The 14022-nt window shown below is 41.2% G+C and overlaps 1 protein-coding gene across 6 annotated transcripts in view; it reads left to right on the top strand.

Annotated features, from left to right (window-relative positions):
• Positions 1–14022, top strand: part of Pkhd1 (PKHD1 ciliary IPT domain containing fibrocystin/polyductin) — a 507380-nt gene that overhangs the window by 373140 nt on the left and 120218 nt on the right. For all 6 annotated transcript variants that reach the window (XM_045156516.1, XM_045156514.1, XM_045156512.1 and 3 more), the window contains one exon: positions 428–585. In XM_045156516.1, the coding sequence (XP_045012451.1) occupies positions 428–585 (158 nt within the window). The remainder of the gene's footprint in view (positions 1–427; positions 586–14022) is intronic.

Raw genomic sequence — 14022 nt, 5'->3', positions numbered from 1 at the left:
GGCGCACCAGGGCTTCCAGCCTCTGCAAGAGAACTCCAGATGCATGTGCCCCCTTGTGCATCTGGCTAACATGGGACCTGGGGAACCGAGCCTCGAACCGGGGTCCTTAGGCTTCACAGGCAAGCGCTTAACCGCTAAGCCATCTCTCCAGCCCAGATTAAGAACATTTTTTATTGTACCTTACTTTTTAGAAAATCTGCAATCTGTCTAAAGATAATAGGTCTAGATATCCAAGATATTTGGCTAATAAACTTGTCTTTCTTCTTGATTGTAAAACAGGAAATAACCTTTCCTGTGGAGTCTTAATCTACATTGATGTATCATTGTGACACATCATAATAAAATCCTGTTAAGCTTGTCTTACATAAGACCACCTTGCTCTTGCTGCCAGTTATAAAATTAAGAGGGTGGCTTTCTGTCTCCACAGGGGAGACTCAGAAAGCGTTATCTACCCTGAATCAGAATGTGAAAATCCAAGAAAATACCTCTTCAAGGATCTGGACGGGAGAACCCTGGGTCTGCCTCCACCAGTCTCCGTGTTTTCTAAAACAGAGGCGGAATGGACTGGATCCTTCTTTAACACAGGTCAGCTATGTCTCAACGTGGGGCAGCAGACATGGGAAGGCGGGGTGCTGTTCTGTGGGAACAGAATACATACTGCAGAACGGGAAGTCTAAGGTTGGAGTCTAGGCTAAACTGCTACCAAATCAGATGTATCGCTGCAAATCGTTAAGAGATACAGTAGGATGACTGCTGTGCCATCCACGGATGCTTGTCTCAGTGTCAAAGGTACAATGTGCCAACACCCTGCACTGAGCACAGATGAGGAGGAGACCTCTCACACACCTGAGCCCGGCATGTCACATACACACCTGCAGTCTGTCTGTCTGCCTTCCAAGCCTAACTTTCGTCTCTGTCAGGACTGGGAAGTTTACTTTGGAGGAGGTGGCACAGTAGGTAGCATGAGGCATGTCTCCCTTTCTTCCAGCTGCGTCCCAGGCTCCTTCCTCGGGTGTCCTGCTCTTGCTCTACGACCAGAGCCCCTCTGTGTTTCGCTTTTTGTAGCTGGCTCCTGGCGAGATCATTTCCATCAAACTATAAAGAGATCGAATTCCTACTAGAGTTGAAATGAAACCTGTTGTAGGGAAAATTGTTTTGTTTTGTTTTTTATTGCAGTTTTTTGTTTATTTTTATTTATTTATTTGACAGCAACAGACGCAAAGAGGGAGGGAGAGTGTGAGCGAGAGAGAGAGAGAGAGAGAGAGAGAGAGAGAGAGAGAGAGAGAGAGAGAGGGAGAGAGAGAGAGAGAGGGAGAGAGGGAGAAAATGGGTGCACCAGAGCCTCCAGCTACAGCAAACAAACTCCAGATGCATGTGCCACCTTGTGCATCTGGCTTACGTGGGTCCTGGGGAATGGAGCCTCGAACTGAGGTCCTTAGGCTTCACAGGCAAGTGCTTAACCGCTAAGCCATCTCTCCAGCCCAACCCCTCCTTCTTTTTCTTTTTTTGAGATAGGGTCTCACTGTACTTCAGGCTGACCTGGAAATCACTGTGTAGTCTCAGGGTGGCTTTGAACTCACGGTCATCCTCCTACCTCTGCTTCCCAAGTGCTGGGATTAAAGGCTACCATGCCACCATGCCCGGCAAAATCTTAATATATTTTATATTTTTCTCCCTGCTTCATTGATTGGTTATTTTCAGATTTATGCATTTTTATTGGTCTCCCTTGTCAACTTTAAATTCTCCATGTATGACTTTCTAAACATCATGTCCTCAGATCTCTTGCCTTCTTTCCACATGACCAAGATTGAAATACCACTCATCACTATGACTTAGAATTTATATTCTCAGCTCAGACTTCACCTGGAAATTTGCTCTAAAATATCCAGCTCACTCTACTGAGAAACTTAGGCCTCTCGGATTCAGCCGTGCCTAAGCAAATCTGACCTTGGCTTTTATGTTCTCTCTTCTTGCCTCCCTGTGTCTGCTTTCATAACCGGCGCCACCATGCATGGGATTAAGAGAAAACCCAGAATGTATCCTTTATTATTCTTTTCCCTAATCCCAAATCTCTAATTTCATTTCCACTACCTGCAACCTTTGATGTAGCCATTATGGTCTCTCACCCTGTGGTGGAATAACTAACTTCCCTGTTGATCTTCTTTCAGCCTTTCCTGTGTGCAGCAGTTGCTTCTTTTACTCAGTAGATAAAGTGATTGTTTGAGCCTTTTAGTGGCTTATCACCTACTCAGAAGGAAATCCAAATCACAAGCCCACCAGATTTGTATTTGGTCCCTGGCTGTGTCCTCTTGCCTCCGTGAGCCCTATTTTCCTGTATTTTTTTTTTTTTTTCTTTAACGTGGGAAGCATCTCCCTACATACGATCTTTGCACAGCCTATTTTCTCTGCTTGGAACATCTTCTTTCCATTCAAGTAATGGACTCCTTCAGGAAGCCATTTTTGACCATCTGCAGAAATCCTGTGTGAGTGCTGGGGAAGTGGCCAAGTTGGTACCGTGCTTATCTACCACACATGAAGCTCTGGGTTTCATCTCCAGCAGTGTGTAAAACCAGACATGGCGGTGCATACCTGTAGTCCCAGGACTCAGGAGTATAAGTTCACAGTCATATTCAGCTAAGGTTTGAGGACAGTCTGAGATGCATCAAGCTCTTGTTTCCAAAAACAAATCCTGTCACTGTTATTCTTCTCCTCCACCATACCTGTTCTTTTTGTTGTTGTTTTCTTGCTAGAGATTTACCACCTGACATTATAGTATAAATGCAGCCTCTTAGTGTTTGTACTGTTAGAACACGTATTTGAGGAGGACTGGAATTTTTCCTTCTCAGTGATAAGTATTTGGGAGGATGCTTACAAATTTTGGTTGACTGGCTCATTAAGTAACTGATTACGAATTGCTGGGAAAAATATTAATTCAATTTCTCCAAACCCTTCAAGGGCACGCAGAAGGATTCAAGTCCTCTTGTTTTATTGGTTTAAGGTTTTATCTCCCATATGGAGGCCTTAAGTCAGATGGTTCAAGGATTTTAGTCTGTGTGGTTTTGTTTCTTTGTTTGTTTCTTTGTGCTTTCTTTTGAGAGTCTTGTATATCCCAGTCCAGCCTCAAACTTTCTATGTAGTCCTAACAGGCTTGAAACTTGCAGTGTAGCCTACACTGGCCTTGCACTGGTTTCCTGGCGCCACAGCCTCCTATGTGCTGGTATTATAGGCATACATCACTCTGCTTGGTATAGTTATATTTTTATTTATTTCTATCATTTTGTCCATCAGAATTATTAGTACAGTATAGCATTCAGTGTTTAGATTTTTCTATATTTAATTCTTTTAATTACAAAATTGCAAATTTGAATAGATATTTTGTATTCATCTTAAGTTTTTTCACATATGCAGGCTTATGTTAGCAATGGAGTAATTATCTGTTGGGACTACAGTATAGGTTTTAAAGTCAGGCTGAGTGCTTGGAAATGCTACTCTAATATTCATCTTCATATATTGTTTACTGTTATTGAATATTACAACAAATCCATTTTTTCACAGTACAATGAAATCCAAGACATTCATATGTAGGTATATAGGAAGTGAGAGAATAAGAGAAAGAGCTTTAGAGAGTTATAAATAAAAAAAATGAAAAGTATTGACAACTATAATTATATTTAACTATAGATATACTCAGGTCATTTTCTACAGTAAGTTTTTTATTGGTTTTTAAAAAGTATCCTAAAACCACAGGCATTTTTTCATAGTATGGGAAAACTATCATTCTTGTACTTTAAAATAAGTCTATTCATAATTATAGGGTTATTCTTTTTTAATATTTATTTATTTATTTTTGAAGAGGCTCCTATTCTGTGGAATTAATGACATGGATAGTGTCCCAGAATATAGGACACACATTTTATTTCATCACAGTTGAAAAGAAAAAATAATAAAGGTAGTGACTAACTTTGGGCTTCTCTGGAATTACTTCATACAAAGGTAAGAATTAAGTGGCATCTGTGAAAGGTAAGGAAGTGAGATTGTAAAAAAATAACTCCAGTAAAGGATGGGTTGTCCATCTGGTCACTACTGTAGAAGCTGGAGCAACATTTTGATGGAAGATGCAAAAGACCAAAATACCAAGTGAACCCAACCAAGCCATGAAGATAGATCTCATGTAGATAGATAACATCTTTGCTCATCTTGGTCTGAGAGATGTTTCAAGGTATAGTAACTCACCAGCCTCTTGGCTTTGTCTGAATAAAGGCTGCATATGCTCTTTCATTGTGGTCAGAAAAAAATGTTTTTCAGAAGGCTGTTGTGAGTCCTTTCAGCAACTTTCTTTAGTGTGTGAAGGAGAGTGCCAAAAGCAGACTGGTGCAGCATTGTAAGCCCCTGTTGAGCAGAACTCTAAGATGTCAATCAAATGCTTCATGTTGAAGCCTTAACATTTTTATGATCGTTCAGGTGGTTGCACACTATGTGGGTTAATACATTACTCAGGTACAAATATGCTTGCAACTGGGTTCAGGGCCGGTCTGTTTGACTTTTCTCAGCTCATTGAAACATAATTTGACAGCAGAACTCTGGCAGGTAAGACGATATCACACCCCATTTATTATGAGTGTGTGGGCAAAGGAATTTGTGTGCATGTGAGTGACTGAGGGTCTAACAAAAGTGCATATGGCTGACCGCTCAAACTCCTTTAAAGCTTTGTGAAAGTTTAAACAAAGTTGCTATTGGTGTCAAGAGTAGAGATTCCCACAGGGCAGTTTATTTACTGAACTAAAAATACAATCCATGTCTCCTTACTCTACAGGAGATAGTTCATAGTGGATGGTGTCTCTAGGAGCCTTTAAGACCATAGTGTTTCTTTGACTCCCACAGATCACCTTCCCTGTGCAAGACCACCTCATTCTTTTTACTATCATTTTCTATTAGCTTCTTTCCAACTCCTGTTCACAATCTGATGAATGAGATAAAGCAGGGATACTTAGCCAGGCGTGGCAGTACACACCTTTAATTTCCAACACCCAGGAGGCTAAGGTAAGAGGATCACTGTGAGTTCGAGGCCACTCTGAGACTACCTAGTGAATTCCAGGTTAGCCTGGGATAGAGCAAGACCTTACCTCAACCCTCATGCCCCCCACTAATAAAACCCACCCAAAAAACAACACTTGTTGTTAAGAGAATAAATGTCTATTTTGTATTTCCATAAGATCCTCTATAACTTAATAAAAGCAATGAACTCAGATGAAAGTGGAGATGAGCAGACCCACACCTTTCATCTATTCCTAATGTCACCACGTTTGGCATACCCACTGCCTTTTCTCCGTTTTATTAACAAATTTCTCTGAGCCATTTGGAGTCCATTGCCTTTGAGGTTTATTTTTAATTTGCAAAATAATATATCTTATTTGCACATGTTAGTTCACACAAAACCTACTCAGCCAATCATATTTCCCCAGTTCCCAGCATACTGTCATGCACTCCAGCGTCCGTGTGGATCATCAAGTAGCACTCCTGTGCCAGTGGGTTTTGCTATCTTTGTAGTGCAGGGTATGTAGCCAGGGGAAAAAAGTGAGCTGTTAATTTTGTTTTATACTTATCTGTAAGTTTGCATTTGCAGCCAACTTTGAAAACTGCACGGCGATAGAGTGGAAGACTGCTAATTCCAAGCAGATGGTCTTCTGGGAACTATTTATATTTTAGTTTAGAAAGAATTTCTTTTGACCGGGGAGAGACATCTGATGATCAGAAAATCCGATCATTTAGCGAAAAACAAAATCTTGAAATTAGCATCTCACTTGAGTAGGAGATTAACACAACCGGGATCATGATGCTTGTTTCCCATTCATTTCCTGTCTTGTTTTTCTGACTAGCCATGGACAGCATCACTTCACTGACGTATTCATACATATCGAAGACCAGCACTGTTGGGAGACGACCGGGAGAAATCAGCTTTAGTATGATGGCACTTTTCAAATTTCTCAGCCATGTGAAAGAAAGTATAAGGGAGATGAAGTGGGAGCTAGCATCACCTGGGCACCTTTCACATGACCAATGCTGACTTTGACGTTTTCCTTCTTTTGGAAAATGTGTTTTACCCTCCACTGTATACTGGTACCTATGGAAACTATAGGGTCAAATAAAATCCTTATTCCATAGAAATTATATTCCAATAGAGAAGTGTACCCAAATGTGGGGTAGAGAGGAATGAAAATGAATTGGAAAATAGTGTTTGGGGGCTGGAGAGATGGCTTAACAATTAAGGATCTTGCCTGTGAAGCCTAGAGGACCTAGGTTCAATTCCCTGGAACCGATATAAGCCAGATGCACATGGTGGCCCATGTGTCTGGGGTTCTTTGCAGTGGCTAGAGGTCCTGGTGCTCCTATTCTTTCTCTCTCCCACTCTCTCTAATAAGTAAAAATTAAAAAAATATATATTTAAAATTTAAAAAAAATAGTGTTTTGGGTCTAGATAGGAAGTTTCATATGTGGGGGCATCTGGGTATGTGCACAATGTGTGTTGAGTATAAAAAAGTTGCTATTTGAAGTAGTGTTATATTTCAAATAAGACTTGAAGGAGGAGTCATGAATCTGAGCAGAGAGAGGGGGCTAGTAGGGACAGGCACCAACTAGTGCATGGACTCTGAGAAGAGAGACTCTGTAGCATGCGTGAAGGTGAGTGGCACATAGACCAGTATAAACGAATGGAGTGGTTGTAGCTACACAGCCAGTAGTAAGTTCCTTTGAAGGTCAGCGTAGAGGACCGTATTTTGTTCAGTATTGCGTATTCATTTTTATTGTACACATTTAAGGTGTAAAGCATGGGGTTTGACATAACACATGACAAAATGGCCACTATACTGCCGAAAACTAACACATCCACCATCTCAAAGAGTTTATTTTTCCCTCTTATTGTGGTAAGAGCACTTAAAGTGCTCATATCAAAAATCCCAAGTATACTAAAATAACATTAAGGATAGCCAGTGCGGTGGTTTGAATTAGGTGTCCTCCGTAAACTCATGTCTTCTGAATGCTAGGTCTCCAGATGGTGACCTCTTAGGAATTGGAGTTTTGCTAGAGGAGATGTGCCATAGGAGCTGGCTTATGGGTGTTGTAGCCAGCCGTCCCTTGCCAATGTTTAGCTCACATTCTGTGATGTTCTACCCACTGTGGTGGAAGTGATGTCCAGCCTCTGCTCTGCCATCTTTTCTTGTTTGTTTGTTTGTTTTGGTTTGGTTTGGTTTTCGAGGTAGGGTCTTACTCTAGCCCAGGATGACCTGGAATTCACTATATAATCTCAGGGTGGCCTCGAACTCACAGCGATCCTCCTACCTCTGCCTCCTGAGTGCTGGGATTAAAGGCATACGCCACCACGCCCCGCCTTTCTCTACCATCTTTTAGCTGCCATCATGAAACTTCCCTTTAAGACTGTAAGCCAAAATGACTTTCCTCTCGCGAGCTGCTTTTGTTTGGGGCCTTTGTGCCAGCAATGCCAAGGTAACTGCGAGACTTGTCATGTGCATTCGGTCTCCAGGCTCGTTCACTTCGTGAGGGCACGTTTGTGTCCTTTGGTCTACATCTTCTCATTTCCATTTTTCTGGCACACATCATTTTATTACACATGTGTATAGACTGGGTTAAAGAGGTTAAAAAGTTGTGGGATTTCTATCAGTACTTGGAGATGTTCATGCTAAAGGGGTTCATGATGACATAATGGGTAAGAGCAGTGTGTATGTCCCAGAGACTGTCCAGGGAGAGAAGACAGGGGTTTCCAGGGAGGCTGTCCTTGAGTATACACTGGCCTGTGTTGGTCACAAACCCTTGCTCTCCATGCTAAAAAAAAAATTTTACAGAATTTTACCAATTGGAAGCCTAGAAATTTGACAGAGTGATTTGTGTCTTTTGAATCTAATAGATAATAAGGTTTTATATGTCTTATTGTCATGATAAGGTAATACATCATTTTTTTTTTTAAAGTATGAGTCAAACAAAACAAAACAAAACTCCTCATTCTTTGGCTCCTGTCAATATTTTTTTCTGTAGTTCTCAATGTTGACTTACTATAAGAGCTTATGGGAAAATTTATATTATTTTCTCTGAGGCTGGGTATTGTACCCAGAGCCTTGTTTATAGTAGGGCAAGTTCTGTATCACTGAGCTACATACTTAGCCCCTTTTCTTTTCTTTTTTCTGTTTGGTTTATTGAGGTAGGGTTTCACTCTAGCCCAGGCTGACCTGGAATTCACTATCTAGTCTCAGGATGGCCTCGAATGTACGGCAATCCTCCTACCTCTGCCTTCCTAGTTCTGGGATTAAAGACATGTGCCACGATCCCCAGCTGCCTTTTCTTAATCTCTTTTTTCTTTTTTTTTTTTTTTTAAATTTATTTATTTGAGAGAGAGGAAGACAAAGGCAGGTAGAGAGAGAGAGATAATGGGCACCCCAGGGCCTCCAGCCCCTGCAAATGAACTCCAGGTGCATGTGCTACCTTGAGCATCTGGCTTACGTGAGTCCTGGTGAATTGAACCCAGGTCCTTAGGCTTTGTAGGCAAGCATCTTAACCAGTAAGCCATCTCTCCAGCCTTCTTTTTTCTTTTTGCGACGGTACACATCTTTCTTTAATCACGGTACTGACATATCCTGTGAGTTCAAGTCCAGGTTAGACTTTCCTGAGACCCTGTCTCAAAAAAAAAATAAAAAAAAATTGAAGTAAATAAACAAGATGTTAAGAGAAGTGATGTTTTCTTGCATGGTACTTTCAATTTCTCATGGATGATTAACAGTTAGTCGTTGAAGCTGGACATACCTGTAAGTCAAGCACTCCAGAGACAGGAGAAGTGCCACAACTTTGAGGCCAGTCTGAGACATCACAATGAGACCATGACTCAAAAGAAAAGAAAGCAAATCATACTGGTCTGGGCACATTTCTGAAAGCAGAAAGAACATTGGAAAGATACAGTCAGTGGTCACAATCTAAATTAAGTCTATGAATAAAAATAATGTTAGGCCTTTCCTTTTACCCATACTTCATCTTTTATTGAAATGAAGTCAGTGACCTCAAAATGTCACTTTCATAATGCATCACTGGATGAAAATGATATGATACTAAGTTTACTTTATAAATTCCATGTTGAACCATAATAAAAAGCTACATTCATGATAAGCTTTTCCCACACTTTTCTTGACACGATTCCCAGCAAAAGATTATGGTCTGACCATGGACTTCTGATCAAAATCCACCTTTGGGGAAGGTAAGAGTTTCCTATTCTCTACCACAAATGGCGAAGCAACATTTTTCAAACTGTGTTCCTTCTTGGAGACTTCTCAAGAAAGGAAGTCATAAACCATTGTAGGAGACCTTAAAAGTGACTTGCCTCAAAATCAAAAATAAAAAATGAGGCTGGTAAAAGAGAAAATAAAGTTGGCATTTGACTGTCAGCCCACAGTGATGAAGTGACTTCTCACTGAATAATGGGAAAGTGAAAGTCCCAACCACACAGGCAGAAAGGCTAGCATTGCCCCAGCACTGCTGATCATGAAATGTGTCTTTTCTTTAAGCTTTCTAGGCTTCCCTTTCTTCCCATTTGTCCTGAGAGTGACAGCAAGATTGTATTATAAAATGAGAGACTGGAGAGGGAAGGTGGAAATGAGAGGATGGAATGGAGAGAGGAAAGGGTTGTTAGAGAGAATTTGTCTGCCAATATCTATGCTTGCAGAGGTCTTTTTCTTCTAGCTAGAGGGGGAAATACCATTCTCTTTTTCCCAAGCAATTATAGGACCCAAAGATTGAAACTCAGTATATGGCTCTTTAATCTCAGCAGATATTTATGGTTAAACATTAGGCTTTTAGGATTCCAGATGTCAGGGTATTAAAATATAAAGGCACAGTGGAGTCTCAGAAAATATTAGACTGTGGGATATGTAGCTGCAAGGGTTTTTTTTTTTATCCCAAGCAGTGCAGGGTAAGGCTCCTAGTGGCACTCTGTAAGGCCCACAGAACAACTTTCCTTCATGTCTTTTCCTAACTCTCCCAGGACTTTGGGGTCTCCTAGCAATGACCAGCATCCCAATACCTGATTGCTTGTTGGAGTAGCCCAAGCCATGGGTTGGGGTGGTTTTCATTTTTAAAGGATGCTGTGATCCATGGAGATATTTCTTTTACCTCTCTTCAATCTAGACATTTTATCACTGTGATTGCCTTCCATTAGCAAAACCATTAACAACTACCATGGCCACTTAAGTATTCACCATGCCCATGGCTCCCCGCTAAGACCTGTTGATGAATTATCTCACTTAATGGCATGAACATGATCCACCCGACGAGACTCATACTCTTACTGCCTCCGTTTTATGGGCACAGCAACTGATGTGGAGACAAGCAGCTAACTTATCCAAGTCATGCCGCTAATTAACAAGAGATTCAGGACTCATCGTGGTTCTAAGGTACACTGTTGTTAGTTTCGCGGGAAGAACACTCTTCCTTCTTTCCCTCTATTCTGTGCTATCTATTTTAGATCAGCCAGTCTTTTCATAAGCAGAACTCTTGTCTGCGCAGAGCAAAGCAAACCGAAGCTGTGCAGTCAGTTATTCCTACAAACAAGTGATATTCACACTTACAATCTATACGGCACACTCTGAGTGATAGTCACTGTGGTTACTCATTTGTAAACACGCCCCTTCAACCTACAACACACTTCACACGTTAAGTGTTGTTACTCCTCTAAGACCATTTGAGAAAGTAGAAGATTTAGAGAAGTTCATTCATTTTTTTTTTCATGCTCTTACAGCGAGACTGTGCAGAACCAAAATTTAAGCCTATATTTGTCTGACTCTGAAGCTTAGGCTTCTAACCCCATGTAGATAATTTTGATGTGGTCTTAATCTTCTGGTGCAACTCTGCGCAGAACTATATTTAACTAAATAATTCACATATTTTTACTGTACAGGAAAGTGAATAGATTTTTAGGTTTTAAAAAGTAACCATCAATTATTTCAGCATTTTTGAAAGGCAATTTCATAACAACCACAAGTAGTCTCCTTTAGTTTCTGTTCTTTGTATATTTAATATAATTATGTACTTTCTTATGGGCAATTTTTTCCATGTACAAAATAAGTGGACTGTACTGCAATGTAGAAAAAGTAAAAGTTGCCAGTGCTAACACCAGGGGATCTGTGGTGACAACCGAGTCATGGCTTTGGTCATTTCTTCAGAACACTGTTGTGATGAACGTTTTGTAGCTTCCCCCCACTTTTTCCTTGATGTATTGATGCAGTTTATTGTTGAACTTCATGTGTATTGACTGCCCTTTGGGAGCCAGGTGTTGCTGAGTACTGAGTGGATATCCTAGATCAGCGGGTAAAGGATGATAAGAGACAGTGTCCTTACACATGGGGGAGAGGAGGGCCTGACCACGACATGACATGCCCTAATGTACTTGGATAAAATCCTCACAAAGTGCAGTGGAAACATCAAATGCCACCGGGGATGAAGCCAAAGGTTTTAGGAAGGAAATGGAATTGACAGTGAGCCTAGACCTAAGGCAGAGTTTTAAAAGGCATGTAGGAAAAGGCAGGCAAATGCACCTGTTCAGAAACAGCTCCGCAGTCTGTCTTCTGGGGTCGGGTTTGACACTATTGTGTGAAACCTTAGTGCCTTTTACACTCAGCGTGGGTCTTGGTCTCCTGGTGACCCTCCTTCATCGGACACTCATTACCACAGACCTCATGGTGTTCTGCCGTTGCTGTACAAACCTGCTTCATCAGACTGCAAGGACTACAAAGGCAAATACATCCTATTTTAGTATACTTTCTGGAACATAGTATATATTCACTAAGCACTACATAGACAGATCAGTGAAAAGTCAAGAGTTCAAATTTAGTGTGTGATGGTTCAAATGGAAAATGGTCCCCTTCTTAGGCTCATGTGTTTGAATGCTGGTGGGACAGTCTGGGAAAGCTGTGGAACCTCTGGAAGGTGGAGCTTTTCTGGAGTACGTGTGGGAGGTGGACCTTTGTTTATAGTTGAACCCTGTTGAATTCTCTGTTTCCTTTGACAACGTGAAGCCAGTCTGCCAAGCACAGACCCTGCTCTCTGAAACGAAAAGCCACATTAAGCCCTTTTCTTTCTATAAGATGCTTCTAGCCAGGTTTTTGTCATAGCAACAAGGAAAGAACTGATACAGCCAGTGGGCCAGCCAACTGTTCCACCAAGTGCATTGAACAAATTTAATTTCAACACTTCCAAAGAACGTGCCCACGTTCAGTGAACTCAGGACACTGAAAGGTGTGATTCAACATCAAATACATTTTGAGAACTCTATTTACATTTTAGAGATTTATAATATATGCTAAAATGTTAGATTCTAATATATATTGTTAAGTGAAATTCTATTTGATTTGTGCTATTTATGAGTTCTCAAGCTCTTAGAGTAAAGAATATTAGTTCAGGCCAGGTGTGGTAGCAGAGGTAAGAAGATTGATGTGAGTTCAAGGGCATCCTGGGACTTCAGAGTGAGTTCTAGATTAGCCTGGGCTGGAGTATGACCCGATCTCAGAAATAAAATCTAAAAGTTCATACTTGGCATTAATGTGTCTCAAAACAAATTCTGGGAAATACTACCTCATATCAAGCCATTCATCTATAGAAATACAGTCCACTTAAAAAAGTCATTATAAAATTAGGGTGTGGTGGTTTGAATAGAATAGATGACCCCAAATATAGTCAGTTGTTTATTTGTTTGTAGTTTGCATCTTTAGTCACCTGGTTGGAAGCAGTGTCACCGGGTGGATCTTAAGGTGTGGTGGTGGATTTCAGATTTCAATCTAAAGATATGCAAAGTGTGCCTAGCTGGAGTTCCTGAAGTGTGCTATGTGGCTTTTGGCTTTTTGGCTTGTGCTTTTCTCTCTCTCTCTCTGCTTGTGCCTATGAAGGCAGGCCAGCTTCTTCTGCCATGATGTAACTTCCCCTGGATCTGTAAGCTTCAATAGATATCCTTTCCTCCATAACTGTGCCTTGTCTAGAAGTTCATCTCACTGAACCTGAATCTGTCTGCTACAGAACTTGGTACCAGGAGTGGGGTGTGCTTTTGCCAGGAGACACAAAGAACATTCCAGTGAATTGGAAGCTAAGACTTCCCCCTGGTCACTTGGGGCTCCTAATGACCTTGAGTGAACAGGCTGAGAAAGGAGTTACAGTGATAGGGTTCATTGAACCAGATTACCAGGGGGAAATTGGACTGCTCTTCCACAATGGAGGAATGGAAGAGTATGCCTGGAGTGCAGGAGATCCTTTAGGGCATCTGTTAGTGTTACCATGTCCTGTTGTCAAAGTCAATGGATGACTGCAGCAACCCAATAGAAGTAGTGTGATAAATGGCCCAGATCCTCAGGAATGAAGGTATGGGTTACCCCTCCAGATAAAGAACCAAGACCTGCTGAGGTGCTTGTTGAAGGTGGAGGAAATACAGAATGGGTAGTAGAAGAAGGCAGTTACAAATACCAGCTAAGGCCACGTAACCAATTATAGAAACAAGGACTGTGATTGCAATGTTTCTGTCCTGCCTTGATAACAGAGTGTATGTATCTACACCAATATTATGATTATATCATTAGCTAACTGTTGAAATGTTGAAATCATATTAGAGACTAAGCTTTGTGTTGGGGGGAAGATTTTGCGGTTCCAGTTGTACGTGGGATAGTTATGCCATGTTAGGCGGAATTATGAGCTTGTTACTGTTTTCATTTGGAAATTTATGATGTAAGGAGACATGATTTGATGCCAAGTTGACAAGGGGTGGACTTGTGATAGTTAAGGTGTTGTCAACTTCATCTGTTTAGTACTCCACAGGTGCTTCTAGGAAGGATCAACTAAAGGAAGAAGTCTTTCCCCCAGGGTGAGCCCTTCCCCCAGAGTGGGCAGCCCCACTCAGAGGAGGACTTGATATAAGGAAGCTCTGGGTAAAAAGAGTTCCTTCCTTCCTTCTTCCCTTCCACTTGGCTGCTGGAGCTGCTCACTACCTTC

The sequence above is a fragment of the Jaculus jaculus genome, chromosome 8 (assembly GCF_020740685.1).
Source record: "Jaculus jaculus isolate mJacJac1 chromosome 8, mJacJac1.mat.Y.cur, whole genome shotgun sequence".
NCBI classification, from domain to species: Eukaryota; Metazoa; Chordata; class Mammalia; order Rodentia; family Dipodidae; genus Jaculus; species Jaculus jaculus.
Note: the sequence above shows the minus strand (reverse complement) of the source record. Positions and strands in the feature narration are given on the sequence as shown.